This window comes from Suricata suricatta, chromosome 17, assembly GCF_006229205.1.
Source record: "Suricata suricatta isolate VVHF042 chromosome 17, meerkat_22Aug2017_6uvM2_HiC, whole genome shotgun sequence".
In the NCBI taxonomy this organism is placed as follows: Eukaryota; Metazoa; Chordata; class Mammalia; order Carnivora; family Herpestidae; genus Suricata; species Suricata suricatta.
The window spans coordinates 25,427,229-25,448,247 of record NC_043716.1 but is presented as its reverse complement, the minus strand read 5'-3'; the positions used below and the strand labels follow the sequence as shown (position 1 = coordinate 25,448,247).

The 21,019-nt window shown below is 37.4% G+C and overlaps 1 protein-coding gene across 6 annotated transcripts in view; it reads left to right on the top strand.

The window, feature by feature from the left end:
* The window catches only part of RPS6KB1 (ribosomal protein S6 kinase B1), a 39,105-nt gene that overhangs the window by 9,191 nt on the left and 8,895 nt on the right, over window positions 1-21,019 (top strand). For 3 of the 6 annotated variants that reach the window (XM_029927763.1, XM_029927760.1, XM_029927764.1), the window contains exons 2-12: window positions 746-795; window positions 2,314-2,434; window positions 3,642-3,710; window positions 13,344-13,491; window positions 15,642-15,699; window positions 17,150-17,250; window positions 19,031-19,121; window positions 19,306-19,396; window positions 19,833-19,940; window positions 20,233-20,295; window positions 20,480-20,557. In XM_029927763.1, coding sequence (XP_029783623.1) covers window positions 746-795; window positions 2,314-2,434; window positions 3,642-3,710; window positions 13,344-13,491; window positions 15,642-15,699; window positions 17,150-17,250; window positions 19,031-19,121; window positions 19,306-19,396; window positions 19,833-19,940; window positions 20,233-20,295; window positions 20,480-20,557 — 978 coding nt within the window. Of the gene's footprint in view, window positions 1-745; window positions 796-2,313; window positions 2,435-3,641; window positions 3,711-13,343; window positions 13,492-15,641; window positions 15,700-15,894; window positions 15,968-16,068; window positions 16,585-17,149; window positions 17,251-19,030; window positions 19,122-19,305; window positions 19,397-19,832; window positions 19,941-20,232; window positions 20,296-20,479; window positions 20,558-21,019 lie in introns of those variants that run through there. The other 3 variants (XM_029927761.1, XM_029927762.1, XM_029927765.1) reach the window with 3 other exon arrangements.

Genomic DNA, 21,019 nt, shown 5'->3' with positions numbered 1-21,019 from the left:
AAAGTCTGATGCCCAACCAACTGAGCCACTCAGGCGCCTGAATAAATGATTTTTTAAAGTTTATTTATTTTGAGGGAGAGAGAGCAAGCAAGCTTATGCATGTGAGAGAGAGCAGGAGCAGAGGAGGGGCAGGAAGAGAGGGAGAGAGAATTCCAAGCAGGCTCTGCACTGTCAGAATGGAGCCTGATGTGAGACTCAAACTCAAGAACTATAAGAAAATAGGCCGTCCAAGTACCCCTGAATAAATGTAATTAAAAAAATTTTTTTAATGTTTATTTATTTTTGAGAGAGAGAGTGAGAGGGACAGACAGAGTATGAGTTGGGGAGGAGCAGAGAGAGGAGACACAGACTCTGAAGCAGGTTTTAGGTTCCGAACTGTCAGCACAGAGCCCAACGCAGGGCTGGGACTTAGAGACCATGAGATCATGACCTGAACTGAAGTCAGATGCCCAATGGACTGAGCCATCTAGGTGCCCCAATAAATGTGATTTTTAAAGGAGTTATCACCTGGGTTTGTTTGTAGATCATTGATAAATAGCATCTGTAGCTTAATTGTCATAGAAAATTAAAAGTATATTATTACGTACCGTATTTTGTTTATCCCATTTGCCTGTTATTAAAGTACGGAGAATTTTTAAGCTGGTTTATTTCATTCATTTTCCTTTAGTAGTAGGATGAAGCATTAAGTATTTTGATTTTATGTTTATGAGATTATTTATTTTTAAAACTTTAACATATTTTTCAGGGTCAGTTAAATGAAAGCATGGACCATGGGGGAGTTGGACCATATGAACTGTAAGTTTATGTGAAAAGATTTTATTGTGCTCCTTTTCTTACAAGTAGATTTTATCAGCTCTGGTTTGTAACCATCATGTGATTGCAATAACCTGTTCTTAATTATCTAGTGATGTATTATATATGTGTATATATACACACACTTGGTTTATTGAGTTAATTGTATATATGCACACTAGTATAGTAACATATCTAGGGTTTTGAGATCATATATAGATTTTCAGGAAAAGGTATTCATTCTGACTTAAAGTATACTGAATATGACTCTGAGTGGGTTAGGAATTATTGTTAGTTTAATATTTTTTCTTAATAAAAAATCAAATTTTTAGAAATGCCTTTCAAAGTCAAATGCTCTTATTTTTCTTGTAATACATCATTTATAAAGTGATTTGTGTAATCTCAAAAGTCATTTTAGGCCAGCTCTTTTAGGTGACTGTGGTGATTAATCTGCTCTGTACCCACCCTTAAGTAAAAACCATAGGTTGGAGGGGAGACTGAGATCACTCATATAAAAAGCATTTAAGTGACAAAATAAATGCCAGTGTTGGAATCTTTAAATCAAGCTAGTAGTAGATATGGAAAGATGAATGGATACATTTTATTAGCAAGAATTTTTTTTTGTAGCAAAGAGACTTGAGCTAATTGGGTGCTTTTAGAAAGTTCTCATATTTTCTGTTTTTTTATTTAAAACATTTTTTTTAATGTTTTTTATTTATTTTTGAGAGACAAAGAGCACTAGCAGGGGAGGGTCAGAGAGAGAGAGAGAGAGAGAGAGAGAGAGAGAGCGAGCTACAGATTCCAAAGCAGGCTCCAGGCTCTGAGCTAGCTGTCAGCACAGAGCCTGATGCGGGGCTTGAACCCACAAACTGTCAGATCATGACCTGAGCTGAAGCCGGACGCTTAATTGACTGATCCACCCAGGCGCCCCAGTTTTTTTTTCTTTTTAATTTTTAATATTTATTTTTGAGAGAGAGAGCTCACAGGTGAGGGGCAGAGAGAGAGGGAGACGCAGAATCTGAAGCAGGCTCCAGGCTCTGAGCTGTCAGCACAGAGCCTGATGCAGGGCTCAAACTCACAAACTGCGAGATCGTGACCTGAGCCAAAGTCAGATGCTTAACTGACGGAACCATCCAGATGCCTGAGAAAGTTCCCAGATTTTCTGAAGTTGCCAAATGAAGTTGGATGCTACCTAATGTCATAGACATTCTGAATGAACTAAATAAGGATAACCAGAAGACTTTTTTCCTTTGTCAATGTAAAAACCTGGTCCTAATTTATCTTAGTTTGAGGGTGCTTGATGCTTACAAAAATAAATAGTAGCACATTTTGTAAACAGACAGTTATCAAGCCATCCTAATCTTGACCTACTATGTCACTGAATTGTTAGTTTTTGGAGCACAGGTAGTAAATTTGCTGTTATGTACCTTCTCCTTTTTACTTACTTGGATTACAATTACAGTATATTAAAGGTAATTTAACGTGTTGAGAATTTACTTTTGGTTTTTCTTTTCTTCCCAGTGGTATGGAACATTGTGAGAAATTTGAAATTTCGGAAACTAGTGTGAACAGAGGGCCAGAAAAAATCAGACCAGAATGTTTTGAGCTACTTCGAGTACTTGGTAAAGGGGGCTATGGAAAGGTAGGAAGAATTTTTGAAAGTGAGATCTGTTGTCTGTCTTGGGTAGATTAATTGTTATGCCCTGGTTCAGTAGTCTTGTTCAATCTTTGTTTGCTAACTGTCAGCAGAGGATATGGTCACTTCAACAAGCTATTATTTGAGGGATGTAAAGAAGTTCTCTTCCTACCATCATACGCATAAAAGCCTGATAATGGGCATTCAGTTGATATTTATTGCATAAATAAGTAGGCAACTATGCCAGGCAAAGTCTATTATTAGAGGATTCCTTCCTTCCTTTGGTTAAATGGTATCCCGTGTAAGTATCCTCTTAACAACCACTCCTTTCAGGCGGCATGGCACATTAAATTGTCATCGGTTACTGAGACCTAAACCTGAATTGGTATTCTTTGACCTGCAGTATTTTGAGCAATAGTTAGGGAAACTGAAGAATCTAAGAAGGGAGAAGAAAAATGAAGAGAACTTCTTAGTTTCATAGTTCTGCTCAAGGCTTTCTAATTTATGACCTTACCTTTGTGTGTTCTGCTCAAGAAAATGTATACCTAGCTATTCTCTATCAAAAAATAGAATTTGGATACCATTTTATTAGTTAGGATTAAGTTTAAGTACTATTTATGCTGTTGTGCAGTGTTAAATTTTTCATAGCATGACATTTGTAGTTTATTCTTAGGCTTAAGGACACATTCTAATGTTTTCTGATTATCTTGAACACGCAACACATGTACTTAGAGTCTCACATTACTTTAGCTGTTGCATGATAATGTTTTATATAGCTAGCCATTTTAAGGAATAGGTAAATGGTAATCCCCTGTCGATTATTATTAAAGTTTTATGTGAAGCAAGAACAGAGGCATTCCTGGGAGAAATTTATAAGATATTTTATAATTTTTAATTTTGGTATCCTGCTTCTGCAAACTTGGATTTTATGTATGAAGTTAAATAGAATGCTCATCATTGGATGGTCACTGACCACCTTTGCCACCATAAGTGAGCAGACCAAATAGGACGGACCCATGTTGTGTAGCAGGTTTCACTACTAAATCTTTAATATAATCTGTTCTTTTAGCTCATCATTTTGGCACACTTTATGTTACTAATTTCTATAAGAATATAATCTATTATCATTTGTTTCCTGTAAATAGGAATTAAGGGAGTGTGGCTAGCATATTTAGCTTTTAATAACACACACACACTTGTATTTTTTATTCAGGTTTTTCAAGTACGAAAAGTAACAGGAGCAAATACTGGGAAAATATTTGCCATGAAGGTGCTTAAAAAGGTGATTCCTTCTTTCCTTCTCTCTCCCTTATCCCCATCTTTGTTTTCTTTTTCTTTCTTTCTCTCTCTCTCTCTCTCTCTCTCTCTCTTTTTTTAAAGTATGCTCCACGGCTAACGTGGGTGTTCAACTCCATGACTTTGAGATCAAGAGTTGCATGCTTTGGGGCACCTGGGTGGCTCAGTTGGTTAAGCAGCTGACTTCAGCTCAGGTCATGATCTCACGGTTCGTGATCTCGCAGTTGGTGAGTTCAAGCACTGCATCTCGCTCTGTGCTGCCAGCTCAGAGCCTGGAGCCTGCTTCAGATTCTGTGTCTCCTCTCTCTGCCCTTCCCCTGCTCACGCTCTGTCTGTCTCAAAAATAAACGTTAAAAAAAAGTTGCATGCTTCATCAGCTGAGCCAGCCAGGAGTTCCCCCACCAACTTTATTCTTAATTGCTATAAAACCCACATTTTGGCCTAAAATTCTTAGTCAAGAAAATGTATTTCTAACACAGTAAGTCCTCTTAGAATATGATATGTTTCATTATTGTTATTCCTGTTATTTCTGCTTGGTGAAGGTGGAAAGGAGAGGTCTTTTAATTTTCCTCTGAGGTAACCCTTGGCTCTTTGTTCTGGTCTCCATAGTTCTAAGTAATAAGAATATTCTGCTATCACTTAATTCAGCAGGTTAAGATTTATGTATTGACTTCCACCCTACTCTCGTTCACTTCTTCTTTCTCCCCATCCTCATATTTTGCTTCATTTTCTTTGAGTCTACTATTGTCTTCTCATACCTTCCAACAACTCTGCTCAAGCCAGTGTTCTGTGGTCCCACTTATTAGGTGGTCTGTCAGTTTCATTTATTTCCCTGTAGACATCCCATCGGAACCTTCTGCTCCCTGGTTCTTGCCCCTCTTGGTAGCTTTCTAGGCATAGCTGCTGTTACTGGACTTTGACCAAATCCTTGGAATCCCCTTGGCTCTGTCAGTGTTGATTCTTTATTTCCTTCATCCCATAGCTTCCTTTTTCTTAGTTTATGCCTTCGTTCCCTCCTTTGGTGACCATCTACTAGTGGTTTCCCAAGAACGGGTGCATGAAGGTAATAATTTTGGGAAATGATTGCGTATTTGAAAATTTCCGTCTTACACCCTTACAGTTGTTTGATTGGGTGTGGTTTTGAAGTTGAAAATCATTTTCATCTAAGATTTTGCTTAATTTCCCTCTAGCCTTGAGTGTTTCTATTGAGGAGTCCCTTGTCATACTGATTCTCATTATTCCTTTAGAGGTCTATTTTTCTTTAAAGATATCTAAGATTTTCTTTTGATTGCTGTTCTAATTTTTTACAATGATGTATTATCTTGTGTTTGATCCTTATTATTTTATTTTTACTCTTTCAGTCTTAAAAGTCTGAATCCTTCAGCCCTAGGAGATTTTCTTATATGAACTCTGATAATTTACCCCTCTGCTATTTTCTTGGATATCTACTTAGGTGTTTTCCCTCCTGAACTGGTCATCTATTTTTCTTATCTTTTCCATTTGTCCATTTTTTGCCTTTTTGTTTACTTTCTGAGCTTTTTCTAGAAATTTATTTTCTAATCCTTTTACTGATTTTTATTAACCTATCATGTTTGTGGTTCCCCAGAACTCTGTTGTTTTTTTTCTTTTTATAGCTTTTTGTGTGTGTGAGTAGAGTATGTTTTCTTGTTCCTCTGAAGGATTAATGATACTTTGAAATGTTCTTTTGTCCTGTGCATTTTATCTCTTTTCTAAGTTTTTTTTTCTTTGGGTTTGATTTAGTCTCTCCCATATCAAAGGCCTTCTTTAGATGGCTGGTGTCCTTCACTGATTGTTGATATTTGAGACTGGAACTCTGAAAAGCTGATCACAAGTTCCATCTGTGTAGGAGAGTCATGTAGTTGGCTGGCAACTGACGGAGACCCTTTAAATATTTGTCTGTAGGTCAGTTGGTGCTGAGAAAGAGCCTCTATTCTTTTGCCTAGAAAGAGCACCCTGGAACTGAATGAGGGCGATCTTACATTTTGAGCATGCAGACGTTCACTGAAGTCAAGTATTTCCTTGATCTTTCACTCTTTCTGGAGAGTACACCTTTCCAAATGGTGTTTTTAGTCCTCTACCTTCTGTAGTCTCTAATGACTCATATATTTTTTTCCTTGCTTTTTATTTTTGTCTCTAATTTTTGAACCTGTTAGGATTCTATAGATGAAATCAACTTCTTTTGAGTTATTTCCTTGTGCAGGCATTTAGGCTTGATAATACCCTACTCTATGGAGTCATGTACCATTGCTTTATCTTGCTGTGTTTTCATCTTTTGAGGTGTGGAGTTAGATGCATTTTCTAGTTTTATTGAAAAAGGATTATGTGCGTTTGGTTTCTTGTTCTTTTGTTTGGAACTGATTTCTGAAAAGATCACACTGATTTAAAATGAGTCTTGGTAGAAAACTATTGAAAGACAATCAAAATGACTTTTAACAAAAATTACAGAGTTTGTAATACTTTGGTCTTTATCTTCTTCCTGATTTTTACTTAGGCAGTATGTATGATTTATTACTTTTAAAGATGAGGAACAAATGTTATGACCACACTTTATTGGTGATTGTCTTTTTTTTATTAAGGTTTTTTTGTTTTTTAAATAATCTCTACATAACATGGGGCTTGCATTCATGGCCCTAAGATCAAGAGTCCCATACTCTTCCAACTGACCCAGCCAGGCTTCTGGTGATTCTCTCTCTCTCTCTCTCTCTCTTTTTTAATGTTTATTTATATTTGAGAGAGAGAGAGACAGAGAGCGATTGAAAGATCAGGGAGGGGCAGAGAGACGGAGACAGAATCTGAAGCAGGCTCTAGGCTCTAGGCTGTCAGCACAGAGCCTAACACAGGGCTCAAACTCATGAGCAGTGAGATCATGACATGAGCTGAAATCGGCCACTTAACTGACTGAGCCATCCAGGTGCCCCCACCCTGGTGATTGTCTTAAAGAACCAATTTAGATATTCTTTTTTTTTTTTTTTGAGAGAGAGAGAGAGAGAGGGTGCATCCCTGTGTGTGAGCAGGGCAGGGGCAGAGAGGAGGGGGGAGAGAGAAACCCAAACAGGCTCTGCCCTGTCAGTGGGGCTCAGTTTCACAAACTGTGAGATTGTGACCTGAACCAAAATCAAGAGTTGGACACTTAACTGAGCCACCCAGGCACTCCAGCAGTTTAGATATTCTGAACATCAGTTTCTGTATCAGTAAGTCAGAATTAATCTACTGTCTGACTTTCCCATTGGAAACACTTGCAATTAATCAGTTTGATCTGTAAAACTTGTTAGGTATAGAATTGGAGACAGTGTAATAATAGTTGTTTTCAAAATGTTGAAAGAAGTGCTGGTCAAGATTCTTAGGTTAATTCCTTTTGATATAATTTTTTTATTTTTTACTTTTTATAGTTTATTGTCAAGTTGGTTTCCATAGACCATCCAGTGCTCATCCCTACAAGTGCCCTCCTCCACCTTTTGATATATTTTATAATCAGGGCTGACCATATTCCTAATTCTGTCTTGAGTGAAGTATATTTCTGGCATGGGTTTCTTTAATGAAAAGAAGAAGATGTTGTTTTTTTCTGCTGATGGTGGATGGGTGCAATATATTAGGAAATCCGTAGATTTAATTATTGCTAAATGTCAGACCTTCTTTTTGGGCCCAGAATTCTAAGACCTAACTTGCTTGCCTTTCTGTTTGCTTAGTACTCCGTCTGCTCCCAGGGTTTTTCTTTCCCTAAGCCTGGCTATAGAATCAGATACCGTCTCATTTTTCCCTTGTCGTCCCTGAAAATAAGCTCACTGGGTAAATAATGAAAGAGGTTGCTAAGGTTAAGTCCATAATTTTGATTCCTGACTAGATAAGATGACTGCATGCTGCCTTTGAGTGTGTTTATTCTAACTTTATTATCCTGGAAGCAAAGCATACTAATGCTGCTGAACTTGGTATGTGGTAAAAACATACCTCTTTCCATCCTTGAAGATGAAATCAAAGTAGACCTAGGTATCTCTTTATCTTAAATGAGGTGTGCATTTGGACAGTCTCTTGGGATTTATTTTTTTTTTTTTACAGGAATGGTACCATTTGGGTATTTTCTCATGGTGGAATCTTGAGGAAAAGACTATTTCTCTTTCTTACCAGTTGCAACAAAAATGTATCCTGGAAGCAAAATACTATTGCCTATGGCATGAGTTCAGACCACACTGTAAATTTTAGGCCCTTTGGCTAAAGGCTTCTGGTTCACAGATTGGTCATACTTCTTCCATTCCTTCTTTTATTGAATCAGTTGAAAACCAGCAGTGTGCCAGCCATTATGCTAGTTACTAGGAGTTAGCGTTTGAGGCAAATGTAGTCTCTGCCTATCACTCTACTTACTATATAATTCAAGAGAATAACTGATAAGCTTATTGTTACCATTTCTCTTTTATACTGTGGTCAAAATCCTTTCTACTTTGAGGTTGGGGCCTCTCTCACCTTTTGTCATTTTTTTTTCTTCACTCCTAAGCCTTGTCATCCTGGATGTCTTCACTCTCCTTGTATTAAATAAGTAATCCATAGCCTGGCTTTCTAATTCTTTGATCTCAACGCCATCAGCCTTCACATCCATTGCACCTTACCAGCCTCGAAGGCTGTGTTCTCCACCTCTGAAGTATCGGGTTATAAGGCAACAATAACTTTCTTGCTTCTTTATTCCCACAATGCCTGGTCTTTGACCCTAACTCTTTTAGTCCTTTGGCCTTTTTGGCTTTTTTCTCAAGTTCCTAACCCCCTTCTTATTTCACTTTGTTTTGATCCAGCCTAATCAGCATAATCTGCCATTTCAGTCACTTGCTAGCCCCGTTGACCTTATGTTTAGGAAAGTCCTAATCTTAATTTAGTTGTTAATGCTCCTTTATTCCTGTATCTCAGTTGCTGGCACATTGCTGGCAGAAGTCACACAAACTTGTAGATCGCTGCTGGAACAAATTCATAGTCCCCAACCTGTTTGGACCCTCAGTACTCGCCCACTATTTTTTACATGTCCTTAGACAACTCATTCCATTCTCTATAACTTTGCTATCAGTCCATCTCTCCTCTTTTAATAGACTGCCTCTCTTCCTGTTTGAGGCTGGCACATGTGATTTCCTTCCACTTCCTGTTCTGATCCCTACCCCTAGTACCATATCAATCTGCATTTTCACCTGTCTTTATTTCCTTCTTTCCAGTGTTGTGGGAGATGTATTATTCTTCCTCCTTTCTGAGGTTAAACCCTTTCTTTATGTTTTGGATCTCATCTCTCTGTCTGCCTGTATGTGGTCTTTGTCACTTCTTTCTCTCTGCCCATCCTCTATCCCAACTTCTTTCTTTGTTTCAGTATATTTATATCTTTGCCATATTTAGTAAAACAAATCCTTCCTTTATGGAGTCTCCCTCTGACTTCCACTCTCTTGGTCTTTCGTAGCTGAGTTTCTTGAGAAGTCATGTCTTACTGCTTTTTGGTTTTTTTCCTCACTATATTTTGACCTAATGACTCTACTGTTTCATGGAAGTCTTGTCCCCTAGGTCACCACCAATCTCCTAATGGCTGAATCCAATGGTCTTTATTTAATTCATCTTTGATTTAGCTCTCTGTTGTATTGAACCTATTGACAATAGCATTTTGAAACTGTTCCCATGACTTCTGTGATTCTGCTTTACTGATTCTGCATCTTATCTCTTAGGCTTTTGCTTTCAAACTTTCTCAGAATGTCTTATTTAAAAATGCCTGGGTGGCTCTGTTGGTGAAGCATCTGACTCTTGGTTTTGACTCAGGTCATGATCTCACCGTTCATGAGTTTGAGCCTCTGTCAGTACAGAACCTGTTTGAAGGACTCTTCCTCTCTGCCTCCCTGCTCACCCCTCGTGTCTCTCTTGCTATCAGAATAAATAAACTAAAAAAAAAACAAAAACAAAAAACCAACAACCTCAAACTTCCTGAGTAGTTAAAAAATAATGTGTCTTTCAAGTTTTTCAAACTTTCCAAAGAGTTGTGAGAATAGTACAGTGAACACCAATTAAGTTTGCCATATTCTCTTTGTCTACCCCTACTTTCTTCATCCCTTCCACATACATGTAAATTTGAAAGTTATTCTAGCTATCATGGTGTTTTACTCTTATTTTCTTTGTCTCTCTCTCTTTTTAAAAAAATTTTTTATCATTTATTTACTTTTGAGAGAGAGAGCGTTTGCAGGGGAGGGGCAGAGAGAGAGAGGGAGACACAGACTCTGAAGCAGGCTTCAGGCTCCGAGCTGTCAGCCCACAGCCCAACTCGGGACTTAAACTCACAAATCCTGAGATCATGACCTGAGCCAAAGTCAGACACTTAACTGACTGAGCCACCCAGGTGCCCCTCTCTCTTTCTTTTTAAAGTTTATTTATTTTGAGAGACTGAGAGAGTGAGGAGGGAGGGGCAGAGAGAGAATCCCAAGCAGGCTTCGTGCTTCAGCCCAATGTATGAACTCTATCTCCTGAACTATGGGATCTGAGCCAAAATTAAGAGTCAGACACTTAACTGACTAAGCCACCCAGGCGCCTTAAAGAGTAAGGGCATTTTCATGTGTAAGAGCTCAGGTCAGTTAATTTGCACAGTATTCCTTAATTTGGATATATTTCATTGTTTACTTATGAAAACATGTACATTGTAAATTTAGGTTAAATACTTTTTCCAGGAATATTATGTCCTCAGTGCATGGGGTCAGGAAGTACATTATGTCGTTCTATCCTGTTATTTGGTGAAAGTGAGTTTGCTCACTTGGTTAAGGTAGTGTCTGACAGACTTTCCATAGTACAGGTATCCTTTTCTCTTTGAAATTATTATTTAGTAAAAACATTTTTTAATGTTTGTTTATTTCTGAGAGACAGAGACAGAGTGCAAGTAGGAGAGGGGCAGAGAGAAAGGGAGACACAGAATCCAAAGCAGGCTCCAGGCTCTGAACGGTCAGCACAGAGACTGACGTGGGGCTCAAACTCATGAACCATGAAATCATGATCTGAGCTGAAGTTGGATGCTTAACCGACTGAGTCACCCAGGCACCCCTAAATTAATAAGCATCTATGGTATACTATTTAGGGATATGAATAGTCTAGTCTAGTAATTTTTTAAAGTAATCTCTGTGCCCAACGTGGAACTCGAACTCATGACCAAGACTTGCATGTTCCACTGACCAAGCCAGCCAGGCTCCCCTATCCTAATAATCTTTTACCCAGTGGTTTTATCATCCTTTGTTTCTTATCCCCATCAAGTATTACTAGTGTGATTACAGAATGGAGACTTTTCTATTTTTATCATATTGTTTCTATATTAGTTGTCATTCTTCTACAAAGAAGAGTTTTTCATACTTTAAAAATTTTTTGAGTCAATATGGACTTTTGGTTTTTAGTGTGTTATCCATTTCATCGTTCACTTTGGTTCTCAAATTGTCTCAAATTTTGCTAGAGAGCTCTCTATTAAGATAGCTTTTATGTTCTTTTGACATATCTTTGTCAGTTTTTTAGTACTTCCTGGTATAATAGAGTGCTCCAGATTTACCTTGCATTTTCCCTGACCCTGGCTTAGAATGACCTTTTTCTCTAAGGAACCCTGGTTTCTTTTATTGGTGGAGAAACCAATATCTGGGTGTCACCTGTGCTCCTTACTACTAAGGTGTCATTGTTTCTGGCTCTTCCAGTGGGCAGAGCAAGGAGATTTTTGTTTTTAAATCATGGCTTCAAATTGATGTCCCCGATTCCAGTCCAGTTCCATAGGGATTTTCTTCTCTCAATCCATATTTGCATCTCTGTTTTTCCACAGTGAGAAGCTTGGTAGCAACATCAATAAATTTACTTGTTTGCTCAGTTGTACAATACATGCGTAATAGTTTGAGAAATATAATGCTGATACTACCAGCAGTTACCTGCTAAGTGTGGTTTAGGATTTCTTTGCAATTTTTGTTATACTTACATATACGTCATTAAGACTGCAGTGTAAAGTTATTTATTTATTTATGTTATTGTAAAGTTATTTAAATATCATTTTTCTCCTGTGCTAAAATTCTCAGTATAATATTCAGTTACATTTTTGTATTTCTATTGTGTTCAATTTTATTTCCCTCCCCATCCCTGTTGATTTAATTTTACTTTTGGAATGTATTAAGCATTGACATTGTTCAGAATTCAAAAACCTCCATTTTATAATCACAGTAATATATGGTTTAGGTACAGAAAAAAAAATGAATGCTAAAACCTTTGAGGTTTTACTCAGAAGGTATACTGAGGAGTCTGATTTCCTTTCTTACCTTTCTATTTGTCATTAGCATTTGGTTTATCTTAGTTGTGTTAATTACTAAACATACAAGGAGATATATATATATTCTTATATCCCTTTTCTTACGCAAAAATAACATCCTGTGATACTGCTATGCTATAAATGCTCTTTTGCACCTTGCTTTCATGGAGATATTCCCCATTCTTTTACACATTAGGTATTCAGTATTCTATGCATGGGCACTTAGGTTGTTTCCAACTTTCCACTTTGCAACCGATAACCTGTGTATATGCTTTTTCATGTTACATATACCAGAACATAGTCCTATAATTTAAACAGACTTAACATCCCTAAAACAGTGCATCGTTTTTCCCAAAACTTTTTTTCTTGACTTCTATGCCCTGTTATTGAATGATAACCATTATCTATCCTATTACTTATGCAGAAACCATGGTATCATCATTTCTTCTCATACCTAGTCAGTCAGCAAGTGCTGATGATGCATCTTTATCTTTTTTTTCCCCCAACTGCATTTTCTTAGTTACAGTAAGGCTCTACCTAAGGTCTTACTTTGCTTAGGTTAGTGTACTAGCCTCTAAATTGGTCTTATTTCTTCCCTAAAACTACACACTGCTACTAAAACTGTCTGTCTTAAAGCCAAGGGGTATTCATTTTTCTAACCTTAACATTTCTTTTGTGCCTCTAAGATGCAAATGCTTTTGCCTAGATGCCTAGGCCTTATATTTCCTGGTCTCCACCTACATCTCCAGCCTAATCTCTAGCCGCTTCTTACCATACTGAACTACTTCCAGATTCCCTAGATACGTCCTGTCAAGCCTCTTTTACACTAGAAATGCCTTTTTTTATGCTCTGCATTTCATTTTAAGTATTTTTCATGAAACACCTTAGGTATTGCCACCTCCAGGAACTCTTCTTCCAGGTCAGATGCAGTTCTCCATTCTCCCGTAGCACCTTGTGCTTACCTGCATTGACTTCTCTCTCTTCCCTGGGACTCCGGACTCCTATAGGCTGGAGACTTCTGTTAGTTCTGCTTTCTAGTTCCAGAGCCTACAGTATAGTAGACATTCAACAGCTAGTGAATATGAATAAACTTGATCTGTTTACATTTTTTTAAAAGTATCTTTAGTTTTCATTTACGTGTTCACCTCAAAGAGTCTAGACAGTGCAGATGTATATGAGAAGTGAATGGCTTCTGTTAGTCCTTTCTCTGTCTTTAGTGGGAACTGTGATTAATAGTTTAATATTGGCAAGAAAAGCACAAAATAGATTTTTCAGATACGATAGAGTAAAAATGTCTACTGTTAATGTTCTTATAGATCATCTCTTTTCCTTTAGGCAATGATAGTAAGAAATGCTAAAGATACAGCTCATACAAAAGCAGAACGGAATATTCTGGAGGAAGTAAAGCATCCCTTCATTGTGGATTTAATTTATGCCTTTCAGACTGGTGGAAAACTCTACCTCATCCTTGAGTATCTCAGCGGTCAGTACACTCAGTTTGGTGTAATTATTTGCATTTGCTCCAGAAACTGGGTCAAAATTATTTTCCAATGGAAAAATGCTTTTCCTCAATGTGATTAATTATTCTTAAAATTGACAAATACATTGACATAAGGAATTCAGATGAGACTGAATATTTCTTTTGGCAGAAAGATATGAAGGAAACTTTAAAGGTTAAAGTTTTTTTCCCTGTCTGTAAAATTTTATCTTAATCCTTATCCCTATGTAATCAGTTACATAAAATAACAAACACCTAATTGATAGACATCACATTGACTACACTTGGGTAAGAAACTATAATTTACATGAATCATGAAAGCATTTTTTCTAAATTGAAGTGGAAAACTTATTGAGAGTATTGTTTAAGATATTGAATATTTTTGGAATTGCATCTCTAAAGAGAAGAATTTTTTGGTTTAATGCAGCTTTTTTAATAGACTATGCAGTTTACATTGGAAAACATCCACAATTTCTAGGGTTTACCACCTCCTAGAAACTTGTTGCTTCCTTATCATTTCTAGATCCCAAGTATCTATTTCCAGCAAACACATGTGAGTTTTCTGAATAACAGATTTCACAATAGTCTGCAACATGGAACAGAAAGCTGTAGAATTTAGTTCACTTTATTGTGACTTTTGCCATTTTTTTCATTTTTTGGTAACTTTATTTTGATATAATTTCAGATTTACACAGAAAAGTTGTGGAAATAGTACAAAGAATTTTCACACATCCTTCACCTAGATTCCCCAAGTGTTCTCATTTTACCAGTTTTGTTTCATCCTTCTTTTTCTCTCCCTCTTTATGTGTATATATGCATTGCATATGTGCGTGTGTATATGTGTATGTGTGTACGTGTATATACATATGTACACACACATATGTGTATATACATATATACATACACACATGTATTTGTATATACATTTTTTTTCTGGACTGCTCAAGAGAGTTGCAGACATGGTTTTCCATTGCCTCTAAATACTTTAGTGTATAGTTTCTAAAATCAATGACAGTATCTTACTTAGCTCTATTAAGAGGATCAAAAATAGGAAATTAACATTGATACAGTAATATCTCTGTTTCTTTTAATCTGGAATAGTTCTTCATTCTTTCTTTGTCTTTCTTGACCTTAGCATTTTTGAAGCGAATAAGGCAGTTATTTTGTAGAACACATCAATTTGGGCTTATCTGATGTTTCCTCAACATTAGATTCAGGTCATGCATTTTTGGGAGGACCATCGAAGTGACACTGTCCTTCTCTGTCAGATCAGGAGGTACATGATATTTATATCTTTGTCCCATTACTGTTGATGTTAACTTTCATCACGTATAAGGTGGTGTCTGCCAGTTTTTTCCCCTGGTGAAGTTTTCCCTTTGTAATGAATAAGTATCTTGAGATACTTCTGGATTATTTAAATATCTCGTCTCTCATCAAACTTTCACATACAGTTTTAGCATTCATTGATTCTTGCTTGAAACACTTAATTATGATGATTGCCAACTGATTTTTCTTATTCCATCATGCCTCATTCATTTATTATTTGGAATTTTACTGTAATGAAGAACTTTCCCTTCTCTCCCATTTAAAAAATCTATTGATCTCTTCATTGATTTACATCATTGTGGACTCAATGGATTCTAAGATTATTCAGTGGGATGTAATTCTTTATTATCATTACTTATTTTAATATTCAGAATAGTGCCATGGTTTTAACAAAGCTGCTGTCAGGTTCCTCTAGATTAAGAGTTCTGAAAATATGGAATAAGAGCATTTGCTAATTTTAATTTGTAAAGGTGGCTCAATTATATACTAACATTTTTCTGCTTAGGGTAAGCTGTTAGAGAAGCTTTAACCAAGATTTTTTATAACCTCAGGTCTGGAATCGATCACTATTTTGAAGTTTATAGATGTAAAACTTAGAATTCCAAAACTTATATATTTCACATAATAAGAACACTGCTAAAAATAGAATCCTGAAGACTTAGTTTTAAACCTGTAGTTTTTAGGACCGTTTATTTTTAAGGAACTGATGTCTTTTAATTATGGTTAAAAGGAAAGCACAGCTCTTTCATTAGAAATGGTTTGGAAATGAAGAGTGTTTTATTTCTAATGTCTTTTCCTTTTTTTTACAGGAGGAGAATTATTTATGCAGTTAGAAAGAGAAGGAATATTTATGGAAGACACAGCCTGGTAAGTGACACGTTTGTGGCTGCATGGATGCAGGTAATGACTCACACAATTAAAAGCAGAGCCCGGCTCCCGCTGCGGGCGGCCAAATGATTCAGTGAACTGTTCTGGAGCCAGTCAGTCACTCAGGACTTCAAGGGGGAGAAGCACCTATGGGACGGGCAGCTTTTGGAGGTCACATCATTCCTTTGCCCCCAGGCCTTGGGTGGAACGCTCTTCACGCCACTTCCTAACAGAACCATTCTCACTGGGGCTTTCTTTCCTTGAATTGGTAAGCTGCCTGCCTTGGCTGTGGGTGAGTGTGGTTTTCCGGTGAAACTTTATGTGTGGAACAATGGAAAGTATCAGAAATCATCTCCTCTTTTTTTTTAGACTTTCCAGTTCCCAAGGTGCAGTCTTAGGGAGGTGATAAACCGGCACACATCATCTGTGGATTGATTCTATGGCCAGGATGGGATCTACCCTTATATTTCTTAAGATGGCATCTGCTTCAAATTAAAAATATACACATCCTTTTGTGAGAGGACAGTATTGGGTAACAGTAAATCAGTTTATCCTACACATTAATTGAATAGAAAACACTTAAATGTTTTTTCTACCTTAATTACCAAACTGCATTCCATTGTTTAATTTCAGGCCTTTTCTAACACAGAAGCTGCATTTAAGAGCCTTAGGGATGAAGTGCCCTTTTTTGGAGGAGGCTCTCTGAGCCATGTTGGAGGCTATGTTTGTGGTCCTGCTGGCTGTGAAACTGCCTCAGTCCTCTAGGACACACCCTCTCCATCCTGGCGTAATCTGCAGGATTGCAACATTGTTATGCAGCCAGTATTGCAGTGCCTTGTGCTTTTCGAATCCAGACAGGGTTGACTCAGCCCTTTATTCTTTTGAGGTAGATAAATTTGAGTGTCACACAGTTTATAGTTGTGGGCTGGCTGGCAAGAGGGAGGGCAGATACTGTGGGCATGAACTGTATATAAATAGCAGCTGTTTTAAGGGATGAGTGGGCTTCTAAGGATCAGGTTATTTATAAGGATTCTTTTGAAACTAAAATTTGATCTCTGAGAATAACAAAGTTTCTATGTCCTGTGGGATTTTAAAATTGGGGGTGGGTGGGAGAAAATTGCTTTGATCTGAATGACTATTGGCCCAATTCCTACACAAACGGAACAAAAACCAGTGACAGTTTGGCCTTTTCTGGACTTCTTTGCAATTTTAGCAGTATGTTCTAATGATGAAATTAAACATTTTATAGTTTCACTAAATAAGTGAAACATAAATGTCATCATGCCTTTTGGCAGCATCCTATGCCATCTCTTTCCTCCCATCCCCACCCCCATCCCCACTAATTTGGTCTTTGGTGCATGTCTATTTCTTTCAAGGAATTTTGCTCCATACATAAACTGCTTTGAGTGTATTACTCTTTTTAATTTTATAAAATCACTTTTGTTTCCAGCTTTTACTTGGCAGAAATCTCCATGGCTTTGGGGCATTTACATCAAAAGGGGATCATCTACAGAGACCTGAAGCCGGAGAATATCATGCTTAATCACCAAGGTGGAGATATACCGTAAACAATTCTATAGTAAATAATCATCTTAAAATCCTCCCACACACGGTCATTTTTCAGAGCCCCATAGTCATGTATCTATTATTATTCATTCCTCCCTCAGAATTTATGGCATCATAATACTTGTTGAGATTTAGGTATTTGTGATTGATGAGATTAAGGGGAGTTAAGGATAATTGGCTACTCAACTCTTTCGGTTTAATCCTTGCTCTTTCTAGCTTGTAATTCTTTTGAAATCTTTACATACCATATGGTGAGCCAAAAGCTAGTCCAAACTCTAATTTTGGTTTGTTCCTTAAATTGGAAAGTAAGTCTTAGCTCTGTAAGTTGAGTTTTCCTTAAGGATAAAAATATATAAATATTAGAAGCAATACTTTTTATGATAAATTTTCTTAATGCTATAAAAAAAGAAAGGATTAGAATTGATCAAAAATATTTGGTATAGCCTTGGGAAGGAAATGTTTGATGTAGGCATCAGTTTGTTCTTGCTGTTTGTAACAACAAACATAATAATCAGAAAGGCCAATATTCTCTACAACGATAGGTAGAGCAGACTGAGTCTTGATTACAACTGCATGCTGCTACAGACAGTTTGATTGATGCAAGAGTAATGCGGGCTGTGTAGACTTTGCAGTTCAGTCAGCCAGCCAGGCTGTTGGAGTGCTTGGTAGCAATGGCTGATCCCCCGAGGTCTACAAAATGATACACCAGGTGGTTAAGAGTTTCAAATTCTTGGACAGGAAATGGTGTGTGGACAACTGATGCTAGTATAAATCTGTTTCAAATTGTGTTTTTTCCCCTTCCTTCCGCCTTCCTTCCTTTCTTCCTTCTTTTTTCAGGAGAAATGCTGTACTTAACCAAATATATCCTGGGAATCTATGTATTTCCCTCTCCCTCCCAGTTCTACTCCCATTCCCCCAAACCTAGATTCTGATTCTGAATTCTAAGGCAAAGGATAGAATAGGGAAGTGACTAGTTAACTTCTTTGATCCATAAACTTAAGTGTGTCAGGTGGTTCTGTGAAAATACAGGTCATATTTCTCCTGTGTCAGAGTAAAGTGCCCATTTACATTTGAATTAGGCCGTTGCGTTTTCTTTTCTTTGAAACAGGGTCCCTTGTGTTGTGAACCACGGGATATCTAATAACAGTTCAGTAAAGCCAAACTTGAACTGAAATGTTCTTTGTGTCAGGTTTTTACTTTCTGGGTAAGAGAAGAAGGTCCCATGCCATATAGCAATTTCATTTCTTTTTCTGAACTGGCAGTATTGGCAGAATAAGCTAACTTGTTACAGTGACTTTCTGAGACCATTAAAAAAATTCTCCACACAGTTCACTGTGGTAAAAGTTACATATTTGAAGTATAGTGTTAACACCTCTGTTTGAAAGGTACAGCATCTTTATTAGTGTTTGTTTACTTAAGGCAGATTGGAGAATTTTTCCCAGTGCTACTGTCTCTGGCTGGTAGAGGATTCTAGGTATAGGTAAAGCCTGAGCCTTGCACAAGCTGTTTTAGTTTTTTTTCTCTTTTTTCTTTTTCCCTTTGCTAGGTAGATTATATCTTTGGCCAAAGGTGACTGCGCTAGCCTCCTACGGAGTTAGCATCTCATTTTATGGATGGCCCCTTACTAGTTCTTTGTATCTTCAAAAAAAATATTTAAGGCAGGAAAAGTGAAATGGAAGCATGAATTATTATCTTGTGTGATGCATTCAAACACTGCACATACTCAGAGTTCTCGCAGTAACCATGCTCTGATCTTTCATTGTAGGTCATGTGAAACTAACAGACTTTGGACTATGCAAAGAATCTATTCATGATGGAACAGTCACACACACATTTTGTGGAACAATAGAATACATGTGAGCTGCATGTTGAAAAAAGTATAACCGGTTTGGGGGCAACAGCTACCTTCTACCTGGCTTACGTAATAGTGTGCCGCGGTTCCTATAGCACCAATTGGCTCCGTATATGGTTTTTAAAATTCTAATTCAGATGGTATGCAAGTGGGTGAATTTTTTAGGCGCATTATTTTTCTCATTGTAGGGCCCCTGAAATCTTGATGAGGAGTGGCCACAATCGTGCTGTGGATTGGTGGAGTTTGGGAGCATTAATGTACGACATGCTGACTGGAGCAGTAGGTGCACAGTTAAAAGCTGCATGTGTTCTGGTCTGTGCTGAGTGGTTACAGATCATTGTAGCAAGAGACCTTTCCTGTGCTTTCTAAAACTGTTACTGATGGAGTCCTTTAAAAACAAATCATGCTAATGCGCTTGATACTTTTAAAAACATTTTTGTTTAAATGGTCTGTCACGGCAGTCCTGTGACATAGGTATAATAGGTCCTGCCCTTATTTTGTAGAGAAAGTAAAGCATATAATCACATGGCTCAGCCATGCACAAAGCTAATAGTGGAAGCCCGGTTTCTTCTGCCCCGTTGCTTAAAAAGGACAGGTCTTTAGCCGCTAGCCCATATCATAGCTTATATTTCTGATGTCTATGCATAAGTAATTCAGGAAAGCGGTAATTTTATTTTTTTATATGCTGATTTTTCTCACTCTCTTCTACTCCTAGCCCCCGTTCACTGGGGAGAATAGAAAGAAAACAATTGACAAAATACTCAAATGTAAACTCAATTTGCCTCCCTACCTCACACAAGAAGCCAGAGATCTGCTTAAAAAGGTAGGGCACCAAACAGGAAGCCTCAACTACTGGGATTTAAGTAGATATAATTGAATATACATTTTGAATAAAGAATCATACACATATATTAAAAAAGAAAGCCTACAGGTTTTGCAGGTAAAGTACAACTTTGTTTGAAGATTTTCTTTCCTTTTTATTTCTAAACAGTACTTAGTAGTAATTAATAAATCGTATTTTCTCAAAATAGATTAGCAATATAGACAAGCAAATTTTATAAATAAAAAGCAATCAATTTGACTAAGGTTCATCACTTTTCTCCCCCTCCCTAAAGCTGCTGAAAAGAAATGCTGCTTCTCGTCTTGGAGCTGGTCCTGGGGATGCTGGAGAAGTTCAAGTAGGGATTGACCTGTTTGGTGGTTTGAGGGGAAGATAGTGCTAATTTTGTGTATTTGTGAAGCTTGTATGTAGTTGTTTAAAGTCCAGCTTGTTTGGTGATTGGTAACTTGAAATAGGCAGCTACTTTGTCAATGCAGGGAAGTCTGTGCCCCTTGACTTTTCTTTCGGCTCTTTTTTCCTAGGCTCATCCGTTCTTCAGGCATATTAACTGGGAAGAACTGCTAGCTCGGAAGGTGGAGCCCCCCTTTAAACCTCTGTTGGTGTGTATACACAAAAACGTGTAATTTGAAGGACCTCATGCTTTTTTAGAATAAGCAAATCTCGGAGCATTCAGAAACATTTTGTTTATATTAACAATTCAGAAAACTGGTTTATCTCCTCTTGAGACTCTTTATACTATGCTGTCTTTTCAAGGACTTACCACCAGCAGCAATTGATGACTGTATTACCTTTTTTTTAAACGTTTATTGTTGAGAGAGAAAAAGAAAGTGTGAGCAGGGAGGGTGGGAGGGGGCAGAGAAAGAGGAAGGCAGAGAATCTGAAGCAGGGTCCCTGCTGTCAATGCAAAGTCCAGTGTGGGGCTCAAACCCACAAACTGTAAAGTCATGACCTGAGGCAAAGTTGGACGCTAAACCAACTGAGCCACCCAGGTGCCCCCATTTTAACTATTTTTAAGTTGGTTGCTAAAGAAAAATGTTTCAGGTAGTTGGAACTTTTTTGTT